The 16,662-nt window shown below is 35.4% G+C and overlaps 1 protein-coding gene across 2 annotated transcripts in view; it reads left to right on the top strand.

Moving 5' to 3' along the window:
* Window positions 1–11,325, top strand: part of CYSLTR1 (cysteinyl leukotriene receptor 1) — a 37,621-nt gene extending 26,296 nt beyond the window's left edge. The window contains exons 2-4 of one of the 2 annotated variants that reach the window (XM_032331031.1): window positions 4,365–4,570; window positions 6,663–6,743; window positions 10,050–11,325. In XM_032331031.1, coding sequence (XP_032186922.1) covers window positions 10,077–11,099 — 1,023 coding nt within the window. In that variant the 5' untranslated portion in view covers window positions 4,365–4,570; window positions 6,663–6,743; window positions 10,050–10,076 and the 3' untranslated portion in view covers window positions 11,100–11,325. The remainder of the gene's footprint in view (window positions 1–4,364; window positions 4,571–6,662; window positions 6,744–10,049) is intronic. The other variant, XM_032331032.1, reaches the window with a different exon arrangement.
* The last annotated feature ends 5,337 nt before the right edge of the window (window positions 11,326–16,662 follow it).

Below are 16,662 nucleotides of genomic sequence, written 5' to 3'. Positions count from 1 at the left end.
CATAATCCATTTCCATTTCACTGTATTCACTAAGAATAGATAACTAGGGATGTACTAGCCAAAGTCTCAAAAATGTATACATTCCTGAGAAAAAATGTAACTGCATTACTGTTCTGTGACATTTATAGAAGTAAGGCATAGTCTGTTCCTCCACACTAAAGGCTACCCAATATTGAACAACTGGATGATCTAATTCCCCACTGAGTTTCTTTAATGGCATTTTGTGCCTTTTTAAAAGAGCTTCTTTCCATACTGGAAAATCTTGCCTTTATCTGGAAGCTTTCAGTTTCATTTCTAGCTTTTCCTCTAGGATAACCAGGAGACTTCACCTGGACTCTACGCAAAGATTTCTGATCATCTTTTTATGTTAGAGCATTTATATGCCAACTACAACTGTTTCACTCACACCTTACCAGGAAAAAAAGTGTCTGAGAAGAAATGAACACCCACTTGAAGAACTTTAACCAATTATCCTTAGATTTCTATGTATAAACCCACACTTCTATTGCTGCTACTCTTTGTAGATTTTTCTAGCTTGCCTTTGGACAACATTTTCCTCCCTAGAAAATCCCTCCTAGACATTTCTTCTTTGGAAGGTGGAATTTAAAGATGGTTCCAGGATTCTTTCTCCCTCGTGAACAACTCTATAAAATCAACTCCCTTTGAGTGTGGATGGGACTACAAATATGAGGGAATTTCATTCATGTGTTAGAGTACCAATCAGTTGGCTTTCAGTTAACCAAACAAGAAGTTATCCTGGGTGGCACTATTTAATCAGGTGAGGCCTTCAAAAGAAGACCAGCCCCCAGCTCCCACAAAAGACCTTAAGTTAATAGAAAGAATTCAGAAATAATTGAACAGAGAGATCACTTTCCTGATATCCTGGAAGAAAGAAAATCAAATAACCATGTTGTGAGAGAAGAGGGTTATGTGTCATGGGGCTGAGGGTGACCTCTAGGAGCTGAGAGTGGTTCCTGGTCAATAGTCAGCAAGAAAACAGGGCTTAATCATACAAAAACAAGGAATGAATTCTGCCAACAACCAGTGATCTTGGAAAAGGATCCTTAGCCTCCAGTGAGGTCAGAGTTCTGGCTGACAACTTGATTGCTGCTGTGTAAGACCCTAAGCAGAAGACCCAGATAACTCATACCTGAACTCCTAAACCATGGTAACTAAGAGAAAATAAGTTGGTGTTGTTTTAAGTTTATGATAATTTTTTATACAACAATAGAAAACTAATATATCTTCATTCATCCTTTTTTTCTTTTTATTGATAATGGTTATCTAAATGGAGACCAAAAAGTCCGATTAAAAGTTTTAAGCCTCATTTATTTTTTCTAAACTCAATATTCTATTGTAAATGTATTCTCTAAGGTCACCACTGGCCTCCTAATTACCAAATCCAATCACTATTTTATGAATTTCATTCTCTTTCATCTTTTGGAAACATTTAAAATCAATGACCACATTCTTCCTAAGATTGTTTTTAAACCTAAATATTTTCTATTTGGACATTTCTTCAAATTCTAAACTTTATTTTGTTTTTTAGATTTTATTTATTTATTTGACAGAGACAGAAGGAGCACAAGCAAGGGGAGCGGCAGGCAGGGGGATAGAAAAGCAGGCTCCCCACTGAGCAAGGAGCCCAATGTGGGGCTCAATTCCAGGACCCTGGGACCATGACTTGAGCTGAAGCTAGATGTTTAACCAACTAAGCCACCCAGGCACCCCTCAAATTCTAAAATTTAAAATAAAGTGAGTTTATAACCTCCTTGTGGAATTTGGGATATTTTAAACAATTGTAGTCCTCTTGCTTATCCATGATATAAACTGAAGAAATTTTCTGCTACCCCTCAACACCATAACCTCCATCTACCTTTCTCAAAAACACACATTTTTTAAAACCAACTTATCTTAAAATCAACCATGTTCCTTTTCCTCTAATTTTGAATTATTTCACTGTCTTCCTATATTTTGGAAAACATAGTAGACTCAGTGTAATTTTCCACATTATATTCCTGTTCCTTATAGAATGTATATCTCTTTCCTTATGCAGATTACTTTGTTTTTTGGGCACTTAATAACCCAAATAAGTGAGTCCTTTTCCCAAGTAAGAAGATTTGTAATTTGCTTTAGTCCAACAAAATACAATCATAGTGTAAAGTCCCCAAATTTAGATTAATAAAACTATTAAAAATTTTCTCACAGTCTTTTGGGAGCCAAATTTCAGAAGTCAGATCATCTCATAAGACCATTTTAGAGTCCAAAGGCCAGAACACAAACAAACTCCTACCTGTCATTCTGTTGATCAAAGTTGGCCCTGGCATCTCCCCTGATTAGGATTATTAGAGATATCAAGTATACTTGATTATCTCCAAACATATTACTTAAAAGCAAAAAAAAAAAAAGATTATGATTTGTTTAGATTGGATCAATAACAAGGTCAAAATAGATGTTTCATTGCTCAAAATATGGTTCAAGTTGTGCAGGGCTGGAGGTAGGCCTGGGGGGAAGGAGTTGGGTAAAAACCATGGATATGTGGAAATGATGACAGGATAACATTAAAAACAACTTAAACCTTGGTACTATAAGGCATAATCTCAGGGAGAAAAAAATCACTGATCTGAAGAGCAGGGATATTGGCTTAATTTGGTGGCTCCCTATACTACACTCAAGGAACATGCCTGTCAAAACAATCAGAATTTTAAATTTGCATGTCAGGATAACCTTGTTCCTGACCCAAGTCTGGCCAGGATTCACTATTTCAATAATTAGGCTGTCACTTTCATTCTGCATCACATCTTAGTTTGAAAAAACTATACATCCAAAAAGACCCCACAGTTTATTTCAGGGCTCTCCTTCTGACAGCCCTAGGCTCTCCTTAGTACTTACTAGTGGATTTTTTTCTTTTACCAACTACTAATACTTCTTTGGCTTCTGTCATTATTATCTTTCTCTGTAAGACAGAAGGTTGGATAGGAGACTAAGGTTAGATTGTGGAAGAGGTTGCCTGAAATATAAGGCTGGGATTTTATTATAGTCATTGTAGGCTCTTGAGCAGCCAAAAGACAAGTGCAACCAAAGGTTAAAGAATGACTGGTATGAAGAATAATTTTAATTTTTTTTAAAAAAGAATGACCAGTGTGGCAGTAATGTGTAAGATGATTTTGAGGCAAAAAGGCCTGAAATTAATAGGGTATGAAAAACCTCTCCAGGAATTACAAACAGTTCAGCATGGCTAAAATACAAGGTGCATGTAGAAAGTAGGTAATTATGTCATCTATGTATGAGGTAAGGAGAGCCAGAAGCGAAGAAATAGTACCAGTAATGAAAGAGAATGAAGAAAACAAAGAGTAAAATGTAGTATCAGATAGTCATTTAAAAGAAATTAAGGCTTGTTAGATATTTTGCAGGATAGATGGATGGATATGGATGGATGGATGTATTGTTGGCCCTGCAACCCTAACACCATATGATCAAGCATGAGGGGCATCTCATAGGAAAGATGACAAAAAGGAAACAACAAAGATGACTTTAGAAGTTTCTCTGTTAGAAGATCTAAAGAATGGTGATAATACTGCCATAACAAGAGATGTTATAACTTGTTATTATATACCAAAAGGGATAAGGCCAGTGAGAAAATGTCCTAGAAAGTGGGACGACTTTACATCATAAGATTAGCAGTTAGTTTAGAAACCACTGTCAAAGCTAGAACTTCTGTGTTGCCTTTAGAGGCCCTGGCCAAATTTGTATCCTGAGAACAGCTAATATAATCAAAGAGGAATTGGGTATTTCTCTCAGATGTTCACCGAAAACTCAGGGAACAACTACTAGTTTTAAATCAAGCTTGCAAACATTAGTTGCATTATTGAAAATATTATTTAAAACCCAGGCTTTTGTCCATGTTCCTCTTCACTAAAGCCATAGATCTCTCATCTTACTTGTTCTTTTGTTCCTAAGATTAAACAAGGAAAAAAAATTCCTTTAAACCAAAGAAAATGATACCCTACCCTTCATAGATTTCTAGAATGGCAAACTGAAAGGAAATTCGGAGACATATAATATAAACCTATTGAAATGCAGATAAGTGAAGAGATCGTAGGGAGGAAGTAATTTACTCAAGTTTGCACAATTAATCATCCACGATAGCCCAGGGTATGATCCAGGTCTTGGGCCTATCAGTCCTACAAACTTTCCACCATGTTCATTGTCTTTCTCCATGCAAGGATTCCCTCTGATTTTGGTAAAACATCACTAAAAGTTTATAGAAAATTGATTAATTCAAACCAACTGATATTTAAAACACACTGAACTGTTCACAGCATGAAATACAGAAAGAATAAGACTTGGTTATTGCTCTTTAGGTCTAGTGGAATTGGGGTGGGAATTATGACTATGACACAAAACAATAAATGAAAATTATCAAGAAAGTACAAACAAAACACTGCAGGACATCAATGGAGAAATGTACTAAATTGGATTGAGAGGAAGAGGAATGGTTTTTTGTTTGACCGGAAATAAAAGAAGAAGTACTATTACTACCTTCACTTAATAGAAGACACCAGCCTAGGTAGGTAGATCCCCAGCTCTACCCAGACCACACTTAGTACAAAATGTGTAAGTCATTCTTGTTTATAGGTAGTTCCAGTGCAGCAACAATAAAGAGTATCATATGTGAATTGGGACCTTGTATTGTCAGATTATTTCTGAATCTCTTACTTCCCTCATTCACTGGAGCTTGCTTGACCAGGTTATAGGTTCATTGGAGGCTAAAGCCTGAAGAAAGAATACACACACACACACACACACACACACACACACGGATTTAAGGTGATCCAAACAAAATATCTAAATAAAACCTAAACTAAATAATTAAAATAAAAAATTGTATGTCCACACTTTCACTTATTGGCCTGATGTCTACTCACCCAATCACCCAGATAAGAATGGTAGAATCCAATTTTAGCAGAAGCTAGTGTCAGAGACAAGAGTCCTCGAGGAAACTAGAAAAAAAAAAAAGGCAAAGAGTGAAAGTATTGAGTGCCTGCTATATGCAAAGCTCAGAATTTCTAAAAAAAAAAAAAAATAAATAATAATAATAATAATAGAAGATATGTCAGAGTCCCAAATTTGAGGAAACACTGTTGCCCAGACAATGTGACATGTAATCTCTTGTGCATGTACCGTGAACTAAACTATAACTGTACAACTACCATGGATATGGATAACTAGTACATTAGCCTGGTAAAACTACACTTCTCATAGATGGGTCTTAGAAGCTCACAAACTTTCTTTCTCTTTCCACACTAGGAAAAAATATAAGCTTTGTCTAAACACAAAATTGTGACAGAGTAAAGTTAATTTTCTCCATAGATGAGTGAAATCATATAATTTTAGGCTCAGATTTTTTTCATTCAATATTCAGTCAGTATACCTTTATTGATTACAGATATCTAGGGCAAGCTAAACAAAAAAGAAAATTTATTGACTAAGTAAAAAAATAAAAAGCCAACTCAGTTTGACTAGTTCCTCACCTGCAGCCCATACTTCACCCAGACTGCTAGTAGTAAGTTACCTATAACAATTCTTTATTGGGAAAAGAAGGGAAATTCAAAAAGGGAAAATAAATTGGAGAGGATCTAAAAAATGGTTATTTGAATACAGAGTGGATTCAAACAGCAATATTAGAGCTGTAGGTTCGTATTCCTACTTTTAAAACTTGTCTCCATTTTATAATTTCCTTTATTTTCCATTTGATTTTTTTTCTGCAGAGTTCCTTTAGAAAAGTCTGGTGTGTTGATACTTGCTAAGGATAAACTGAAAGATATTTATTTTTTGGTACTTAGGCCACAGATAAATGAAAAGTGGCCAGCCTATGTGGTGTCCGCATTCAGGGATGAAAATTGCCATAGGGAAATAAAAATTGGGGAAGGGGGGGGTGTTCAGGTTGCTACCATTTCACAAAAGCCCTTATTTGTTTATATCTTGGAGATTTTTTACACTTATAGTTTAATTGAAGAGAAGAAGCATATACTCATGAAAATTTAACAATACAAACTATAAAACAGTTGATTTCTGAAGGCATATAAATATGCCAAATTAATGATATAAACAATAACTGATACTGTGAGATTTTAGGGAAAAGGGCCCAAGATCTTCTAATCTATAATTCCTTCAAGAAAAACTGTCCATAAGCCATTCCAGATATATATATTTGATATTTTTAATGTTCTAATGCTTTTTCCTAAAAAAACAGACCCTTGTATATGAACTTCCAAATTATTTTTCCTTTGAACTTAATAACAAACATTTTAGAAGAGAAAATAGGGGAAATATCATGGTTTCATAGAGAGGAGAGTATTTTTATAATCCTGGGTTCATCTTTAGACACAGAAGCTACTTGCACACAGCAACAAAAATTTGTGATCAGCCCTGGTCCATACTCAAAGTTCCACCCTCATCCCCTGGGGATGTAAAAATGATAGTAGAAGAAAGAAGGAGGCATGGAAGGAATAAAATAACTAGACCTAAATCTGTCAGTAAAGCTGTGATGTCCTATGACACACCCTGGATCTGTACTTAAGGCCACTAAGTTCCCATGACCCTTCTGGACTCCTTCTAAGGTCACTGACTTTCTTTTCAATCTTGTGATTTCATTTTAGGCTTCATCTGAAATTACATCATAAGAAGCACTGACCACTAACTAGGAACATTCGTGAAAGGCACTGCAGTGTCAGAAAGAGGTATGGTTCCACTTTCCAAATCAATCTTGTTTCTTCAACTTGCAAATTATCTTAACAAAGTAACTTCCTTTGTCATCTGCACAAAAAATTAATTTTCTGTTTATTGTTTGTTTATATTGCTCAATTAATAGCCCATTTTCTTTGTTCTAAGATAGTTCTTACCATACTATATTATAAGTTTTCCATACTTCTGAGTTATCACCCCCCACCCAGACTTTGAGTTGCTTGAAGGCAGGGATAGGAATTAGGTATCTCTGAATTCATATAGTGTGGGTCTCATTATTTGGGGATCACAGTAAATTCTATAAAAATAAATTAAATGCTGTGTAAGATAAGCAAAGCCATAATTTGTGAAATGAGTGGCTTAGACTACATGATCTCTATCCTTCTATGAGTCATTACTTGTTTGAACGTTTTACAATTTTCTTTTTATGACCTAATACAAGTCATTGATTTGACTTAGTTATAAATAAACAGTTGAACTTAAGATACCAACATTACTAGGAAAGTTTATTTTGGTCTGTAAGGACTGGAAAATTTATTAATAGGACTAATGACCATCTGCTGTCCATTAATTTATCAATTTTATTTGGCACCTTTTATTCAAAGATCTGGAATGTCAAATTTATAATATTTAACACAAAAACAAATAAATAATTATTCCGTGTCAAGATATAATATTTTTCAATCTTACAGTTAGCATTACGATTTAGTTCCTTCCTTAATACCTTAAGAAGCAACTTTAGGCTCTGAGGCTGGAAAGATTTTAAATGATACTGGAATGCAAAGATAACTCTAAGTGGTTTTGAATGATAAATAATAATTTAAAATGACAAACTTGTTCATCATTCATGTATTCATTCACTCAGTTAGCATTTGTTGAACACTTATGATCAAAGTACGTATGTCTTAGCCTTGTGTGACATGCCTTCTTATATATCAACCAGATAGTCTATAAGGGAAGATAACATATACATACAAATCATTGATCTGAAAGAGAAATTTAGAGTTCTCTAGAAGGGAAAATGATAGAAATTACTGTGGAAGGAGAATGAGGAAAGTCTTAAAGTCTTCACACCCAAAAAGGGTGTAATTCGAGTTTGTGCATATACCTAGATGGTGGAAAGAGTATTTTAGGCAAGAGAAATGGCATGGAAAAAAGTCAGGTGAGAAAACATGTAGCACATGTCCCTAGCATAGTATAATAGTTGTTTCATTGAATTATAGGGTGTGCAAAGAAGAAAAATGAGAGAGAAGCTAGGAAAATTTAGTTGAAACTAGACTATAGAGAGCCTTAAATACCATGCCAAGAAGTTTGGATTTTATTCTGAAAGCCCTCAGGGACCACTGAAGTTTTTAGAACAGAATATGATAGAGTTGGAAGAAGCCCCAGTATATGGACAATTTACCTAGAGCTTTTAGAAAGATGTTGTGGGGATTGATAGTGGTAGGAAAGACAGATGGTAATTAACCTAACACCTTTAAAGTGTAGTTCTCAAAGGGTATAGCAAAAAAAAAAAAAAAAAAAAAAAAAAAAACCACAACAGCGCCATCTAGTGCCTCATCATAACTGCACAATTTGTGGAAAACCTAGCAACAGGGCTAACAGAGAAAGACTTAAGTTTAGGCAGTTTCCCTCTTTTCCACAATTGCACTTGAGTTCAGGGAACCAATGGTGACAGAGGCAGGTAACTGGAAAGCAAACTGAAAAATAATGCAGAAGTTGGGAATAGTCAACTCATTTATCTCTTTGACCTTAGGTATCCACCCTCAGAATGATTCATCCTCAAATTTTTGTCATATACCAACAGTCCTTGGTGAAAAATTGTGACATTTTTCAATTAAAGGAAAAAATGAAACAACTAGCTAAGTAGTTAGCAGTATTAAACCTAGAAGTTATATCCCACCTACAACCACTCCCATAGCTGTTCGTTTCATTATTTCTAATTCAGGGACAAGATCAATCCCCTCCATTGTTGGGAGTTCTTGCATGTTCAAGCAGTCTTGCCACCTTACAAACCCCAACTTTCTTTTACTCGGGAGAAAGAACTGTGTAAAAGGCCAAGAAATCAGACTTTAATCAAAGATTATCCACAAAAAAAAGGTTATCCACCATATTCTATATTGATGAGTTGCTCCCACTTTCTTAAAGAATTAAAGAATCTGGAGGAACACTAGAAATTATTTTCACATTGTCTCATCCCTAGGCCTAGAGCTATCTGATCAGAGCTTGTTTAATGCCTTAATTGACTGTCTTGATATAGTTTAACTAACCTAGACCAAGTAACAACCTCTTGGTATGAAAGAAATGACCATGCATTATTGAATAGTATGGCTTTGAGAGTGAGTCTAGGAAGAGAGCAAGAATAAACAGCTGTAACAATATCCTTACCCAGAAAGTATATTTTAAATAGTTATGTTACATCTTTCCTCAGGGCCTTAACTTATGGTGCAGATTTTTTTTAATTTTTTTTTTTTACCACTTTGGAACTTATTTCCCTCATTAAAACAATTAAATGAGCATCAACCAGCAGATGTTACCTAGGAAGCCCTTTCCTTGAAGAAACCAAGTATTTTCTTTTTTTTTTTCCTTTAAGATTTTATTTAATTATTTGACAGACAGAGATCACAAGTAGGCAGACAGGCAGGCAGAGAGAAAGGAGGAAGTAGGCTCCCTGCTGAGCAGAGAGGTACAATTCGGGTCTCAATCCCAGGACCCTGGGATCATGACCTGAGCCGAAGGCAGAGGCTTTAACCCACTGAGCCACTCAGGCTCCTCTGGGAACTGAGTATTTTCACCTAGATTTTATTCTCCAAAAAAATTCAATGCTCTTCCAATACATAGGTGATGATAGATAGATAGCTGTAGATAGATAGATGGATATATGGATACTTATATTTATGAAAAATGACTATCATTAAAGATTTTATCTAATAGAAAAACTCAATTAAAAAGGAAGATTTACAGAATAGCCTAGAGTAATATGACTTAAAAGAAAAGCAGAGCTATCCTGGCTAGGTTTTGAAGATTAGAAGGAAGTCCATTAAACAAACTTGGGTGGGAAAGGAGGGAAAAAGAGTTTTCTTGATGCCTATAGGACCCAAACCCTTCTCCTGGAAGCAAGGTGCTGCTGAATCCCTCTTTATTGCCCCACCATCTCTGCTTCCTGCCAGGGTCAAAAAGTATATATATGACAATATAAAATGAAATCTTAATAAGCCCTGTAATTTATTGTCTAATAAAAATTGACAAGGATATATACATATATATGTATATATATATAGTATATATATATATATTTTTAGGTACCAAGGAGACAGTCCTAGAGAAACATGGATGGAGTCGGGAATCTGACATTATCTGCTGCCAATAACAACACGTGCAATGACACTATTGATGACTTCCGCAATCAAGTGTATTCCACCTTGTACTCTATGATCTCTGTTGTGGGTTTCTTTGGAAATAGCTTTGTGCTCTATGTCCTCATAAAAACATATCACAAGAAGTCAGCTTTCCAAGTATACATGATTAATTTAGCAGTAGCAGATCTACTGTGTGTGTGTACACTGCCTCTCCGTGTAGTCTATTATGTTCACAAAGGCATTTGGCTTTTTGGTGACTTTTTGTGCCGTCTCAGCACCTATGCCTTGTATGTCAACCTCTATTGTAGTATCTTCTTTATGACAGCCATGAGCTTTTTCCGGTGTATTGCAATTGTTTTTCCAGTACAGAACATTAATTTGATTACACAGAAGAAAGCCAGGTTTGTATGTGTTAGCATTTGGATTTTTGTGATTTTGACCAGTTCTCCATTTCTTATGTCCAAAACTTACAAAGATGAGAAAAACAATACCAAGTGCTTTGAGCCTCCACAGGACAATCAAGCTAAAAATTATGTTTTGGTCTTGCATTATGTGTCATTGTTTGTTGGATTTATCATTCCTTTTGTTATTATAATTGTATGTTACACAATGATCATTTTAACCTTACTTAAAAATTCCCTGAAGAAAAATCTATCAAGCCGCAAAAAAGCTGTAGGAATGATCATAGTTGTGACAGCTGCCTTTTTGATTAGCTTCATGCCATATCATATTCAACGCACCATCCACCTTCATTTTTTACACAATGAAACTAAACCTTGTGATTCTGTTCTTAGAATGCAAAAGTCAGTGGTCATAACCTTGTCTCTGGCTGCATCAAATTGTTGCTTTGACCCTCTCTTATATTTCTTTTCAGGGGGGAGCTTTAGGAGAAGACTGTCTACATTTAGAAAGCATTCCTTGTCCAGTGTGACTTATGTAACCAAGAAAAAGGGCTCTTTGCCAGAAAAAGGAGAAGAAACATGTAGAGAATAATTTAAACCCATTTCCAATGAAAATAATTGAAAAAAGTTTCCCAAATATTACCTCAAATTATCTACAAAAAATGAGTATTTCCATTAATAATTTATAAGTACCTAACTGCATGTATGCCTATAAATATATCTCATTTATGAATCCACACTGTTAGAGTTCCTAAGGATATTTTAAGTTTTAAAAATTCAGTCCACAACTATTTTTTTAAGATTTTTTTATTTATTTATTTGACAGACAGAGATCACAAGTAGGCAGAGAGGCAGGCAGAGAGAGAGGAAGGGAAGCAAGCTCCCTGCTGAGCAGAGAGCCTGATGCGGGGCTTGATCCCAGGACCCTGGGATCATGACCTGAACTGAAGGCAGAGGCTTTAACCCACTGAGCCACCCAGACGCCCCTCAGTCCACAACTATTAACTAAATTATAAGTAGTTTTTGATCATTCACTGAAAGGTGAAGAACATTTTTGTCTTGGCATTGTAAAAAATGGATCTGAGACCAAAGTTTTTTCCCTCAAATAAAAGCTTCAAAAGGATAAGAACTAGTCCTTTAAGATACAAATTATCAATTAGTCCCCAATCACTCTAACATATTCCTTTGCATGCGTGCCGTTAGATGAGAACTGGAATGATCCAGGAGTTACATAAAATGTCCTGTCACCCTCTTCCTTTGTAGTATTGAATGACTAGGCGAAGTAGGGCCTTTTCTTCCAAAACAGAATATGCAAGTGCTAGAACACCCTAGTATGCAGCCAAATGGCCCTAAAGTAGTATGAACTTGGTCAAAAGCTAGTTTGTGTCCAATTTCCTTCTTCTCCTGACCCAGGCCCTCAAAAGAGAATGATGGAGTTTTTGTTGCTTATTGAAGTTCTTACAGGGAATCCTCTCCCTACAATTCTTCCTTAAGAACCAAACAACTGACAGTCCTATATAGGAACAGAAATAATTTAAAATTTATCTAAAGAAGAGGGAAAGGGTTTTACTTTTCTACAGACTTATTGGGATCAAAACTACCTACAGTGGGTTTTTGTATAAAATCTGAATGTTGATACTATAAGTTGTTTTGGAAGAACTTATATTTATGTAACTATATCAGAGATTTTGCTCTATGACATGCACTTATGCATGGAAGTTAATTATAAGTTTTATTATCATTTTGTACTTTTTCTTCTCTATTGGCAAGTAGATAGAAATATCAAGATGTTTATGTCGGGTTTTATATTACAGTGGAAGCTTTGTTCTTTAAACACACCAACTTGATTGAGGCTGAAATATAATATTCATGGGCAAGCTTCTGCTGAAGTGTGGTCTGTTCCTTCATTCTGTGTTTCAAAAAGCACATTACCTCAGAGAAAATGATAATGGTGAAGAAAAAATCTATGAAAGGATTCTATCTGAATCTTCCATGTGTATGTTATTTCTTTTTCACTTCTAATGTCGCAACCCCTTAGGAAAACACTCAAAACAAAAAGAAAGAGGACCTCTAAGGCATAGTATATCTAACTGATATCCATTTATTTTTAACATACCTGAGATTTGGCAGTATCTACACTTTTATCCTATACCATTTTTTTCCCTGTTTGAGGTGAAGATCAAACATAATACCTATCAAAACATTCAGTCCTCATTTCTCGTGTTCTTAGCTTTCTGCTATTCCATAAGTATAGTGTGATGGAAGAGCACTACATTGGAAGCTGAAGACCTGGTTGCTAATCTGGCCTCTAGTACTTACTAGTGGTGTAACTTTAAGCAAGTGACATGAATTCTGATTTTCAACTTCTTCATTTGTAAAACGGTAATAAAAACACTTGTCTTGCCTTTTTTTACAGGGCATTTTTGAAACTCAAATGTGATCATAACATACATATGTATATTAACATTCATATGTTAAAGTTTTACCTTTAATTCTAAAGTACTTATAAATGGTTTTGTTACTTAAATATACCGATTCATATTTACAACATCGATTCTAAAGTTTGAAAGATTTAGAACAAAATATGGGCATAATTAAATTCTAATGCAAATTTAGAAACCTTTTGTCTTACTTATTCCCACTTCTGTGTTTTCTTATGTTCTCACTTTTGCTAGCAGTCCCACTTTCTCCCACAGAGAAGCAAACCAACAAGCTAACCACAAATTTGTTTTTATTCTTTAGATCATTTATGTTTATATCTTGTATGAAACTGTTTAATAATTATTTTCTAGTTTTTTCTTATGTGTAAGTATTTTCTCCCAAAGTGGACTTAACACTTTATGGAATTATCAATTCCTTGAGGTTGAAACTATGCCTTTAAATCAGGGTACTTAATTAATGACCTTTTATTCTGTTTTAAGTATTTTATTTATATCATCTCATTTAATGTTTATAGTTGCCCTGTGATATATATACTATTCTTATTCCTATTTTTCTGATTTAAAAACTGAGACACAAAGAAATTAAGTAACTTGCCCTTTGTCAGACAGCTAGTAAGGATCAGAACTAGGATTCAAATCTAGGCAGTCTGACTCCAGAATTCAGTTTCTTAATTTGCTATGCTCTCCTGCTGAACCATTTTCTACATTCAAAATAAGGAGTAAAAGTGAAGGTTTTTTTAAATGATTTATTTGTTTATTTTACAAAACAGGTTTAAATAACTATATGCTTAATTTTTTAAATACATGAACACAAGTACCATGAACTAAAGCCTATGATTTTATTTGGAAAAACATCTTAAGAATATTGTATACTATCCTAGAATATTGAATTTGAAGGACTTTAGTGTTTATAATTTCTAATGTCTTTATAATACTCTGTGGCATTACCATGCCACAGTCTTTACATACATTCCTTTGGTTTTTAATAGTCCTTTGAAAATACATCAGCTATTCCAGCTCATTTTCATTATACATTTGGTGTTTTTATTTTGTTCAGCCAAGAGTTTCAGCATTCAAAAAATAATGTCAAATATTAAGGCAATGCTTTGTATTTTATTCTCCAGAATAAACATAAATGGTTTTGTATACTCATATCAGACCATAAACTTGGTTCTCTTTGTTGTCAAAATCTCCTGGCTTTCACTTTAATAATATGATTTTTCATTTTTAATTGACTTGTAAATGGTCTTTTGAGATAAATATATACCTCAATATCTAACTTTACTATCCCTTTAGTAACTACAACAGCAAAAAATTTAGAAGCTTTGAAGGTGATATTGGACTTCAGAGCAATGTAAATTTGTGGGCCTTTTTCAGTAAGCACCACTGCACCAGAGGTAGGAAAAGAAGCACACTTATTTTATTCTTCATGTGCACAACCTGGGTTAGAATGCCTTTGTCTGATACTAAAGGAGCACAATTGGGGAGAGCTTGGGAAGATAGCAGAGTAAGAGGATCCTAAGTTCACATGCTCCCATGAATACAAGTAAATAACAGCCATATAATTGCAATTAACCCAGAAAGCGATCCCAAACTGGCAGAACAGATTCTCCACACCTAACTGTAGAGAGAAGGTCACATCAAAAATGGTAACAGAGGCAAAGACCCCTTTGGTAACCAAACTTCTGGTGAGACTAACTACAAATGGGAGGTGTACCATAATTTCAAAGAAGGGAGAGGAACATCCCCCAAGCCAGGGACCCCAGACATGAGGAACCTGTAATGGGAAGACAAGTCCACTTAACATTTGGCTTTGTAAACAAGTGGGACTTAACTTCATGAGTTGTTACACTCAGTAGGGCTTGACTTCAGGTACTTTAAAAATCACCAGGCTCAGCTCTGGGAAAGCTGGAAGGAAGAAAATGAATCCCTTACCTTAAAGAAACAACATAATAAACAATTCTGGCAAGATAGAACATAGAAGCAGCTGGTTGGTGGTTGAAAACAGCTGGATATATGAAAAAGTGATTTATTTACTAAACTGAGAACATTCACTGGGGTGGGGGCAAGGATCTTAAAGAGATTTATCCAAGAACAAAAAAGCTGGCAGGCACCATTTCTGTAACCCACCCTCCAACCATGATACCCAGATACCTGCAGGAACCAGCATAAACAGTTCCCACATAGCTTACTAACACCAAGATCATCCCACCTATGGTCTCCTACAGACTTGCGCCATCCAACCCAACCCACTTGGCAGGAGTTCCTCCAAAGTAGCTGTGGCCAGTTCTCATCCAATAAGCCCCAGAGGTAACTAGTACCACTCCAAAGTGATACTTGCCTGTCCTGGAAAAAGAGGAAGATAACATCCCACACCAGTTCAACTACACCCCCAAGTAGTGGTCTGAGCAGACATCTGAACTGACTGTTGGCCCTGCCACAAAAAAAAAAAAAAAAAAACCACCTCACAGAAGGAAGCATAAGGAGAGAACAAGAACACTGTAGTTCAAAGTCACTGAAAACTCAGCAGATCTACTGAGACAAACATGTGGTCTGACAGCAGGACCTGCCCACCAAGAAAATCCTCTCAAGAGACAACACAGCAATAGCACCCTACAGTTCAATGCAACCTAAGCCTCAGCAAATGGCTGAGGGAAGACTTCTGGTCTGATGCAAATATAAGACCAAAGTGCCTCAGACTGGCCCCTTAAAAGCACAGGGGACAAACCATGCTTGTAACAGCACAAAGAGCCATTGCAGCTGAGTGGACTGAAGGCAAACACAACTTAAACAAAGAGTAGTACACATGCAACGCACATAGAAGACAACACTGAAGCACCTGGTTCTGGTGAACAGGGAACATGAAACTACAGGGCACTACAGGACCTCTTCTTCCCAAGGCCAATAGTTTCAAGATCTGAAGATGTAGCTGATTTTCCAACCATAGAAACAAAGAGAAAGTAGATAAAATGAAGAGATAGAAGAATATGTCCCAAATGAGAGAAAAGGAAAAAAAAAAAAACAGCCAAAAAGCTAAATGAAAAAGAGATAAACAATATACCTGATAGAGAATTCAAAATAACGGTCATAAAGATACTAACTGGACTTGAGAAAAGAGTAGAGGATCTCAGCAAGACATTCAACAGAGATAGAAAATATTTTTAAAAATAAGAGATGAAGAATAACAGAATTAACAATATATTAGAGAGAATATATAATAGACTAGAAAATGCACAAGAATGGATCAGTGAGAAGGAAGACAGAATAATGGAAAGCAATAAAACTGGGCAGCAAAAAAATTAATTAATTAATTAAAATAGGTTAAGGTAAGTCAGCAAAATCAATCATAATAACATTTGCATTATAGACATACCAGAAAAGGAAGAGAGAGAAAAGGGGCAGAAAATTTATTTGAAGAAATGATAGCCGAAAATTTCCTTAATCTGAGAAGGAAAATAGACATCCAGATGCAGGAGGCTCAGAGAGCCCCCAACAAAATCAATCTAAGGAGGACCACTCGAAGATACATAGTAATTAAAATGGCAAAAGTAGTGATAAAGAGAGAATTTTTAAAAGCAGCAAGAGAAAACAGTTACATACAAAGGAAATCCTCTAAGGCCATTAGCTAATTTTTTAGCAGAAAATTTGCAGGCCAGAAGGAAGTGTCATGATATATTCAAAGCACTGAAAGGAAAAAACCTGCAACCAAGAATA

Source organism: Mustela erminea, chromosome X, assembly GCF_009829155.1.
Source record: "Mustela erminea isolate mMusErm1 chromosome X, mMusErm1.Pri, whole genome shotgun sequence".
NCBI lineage: Eukaryota > Metazoa > Chordata > Mammalia > Carnivora > Mustelidae > Mustela > Mustela erminea.
The sequence above is the reverse complement of the archived record's forward strand: the minus strand, read 5'-3'. Positions and strand labels throughout refer to the sequence as shown.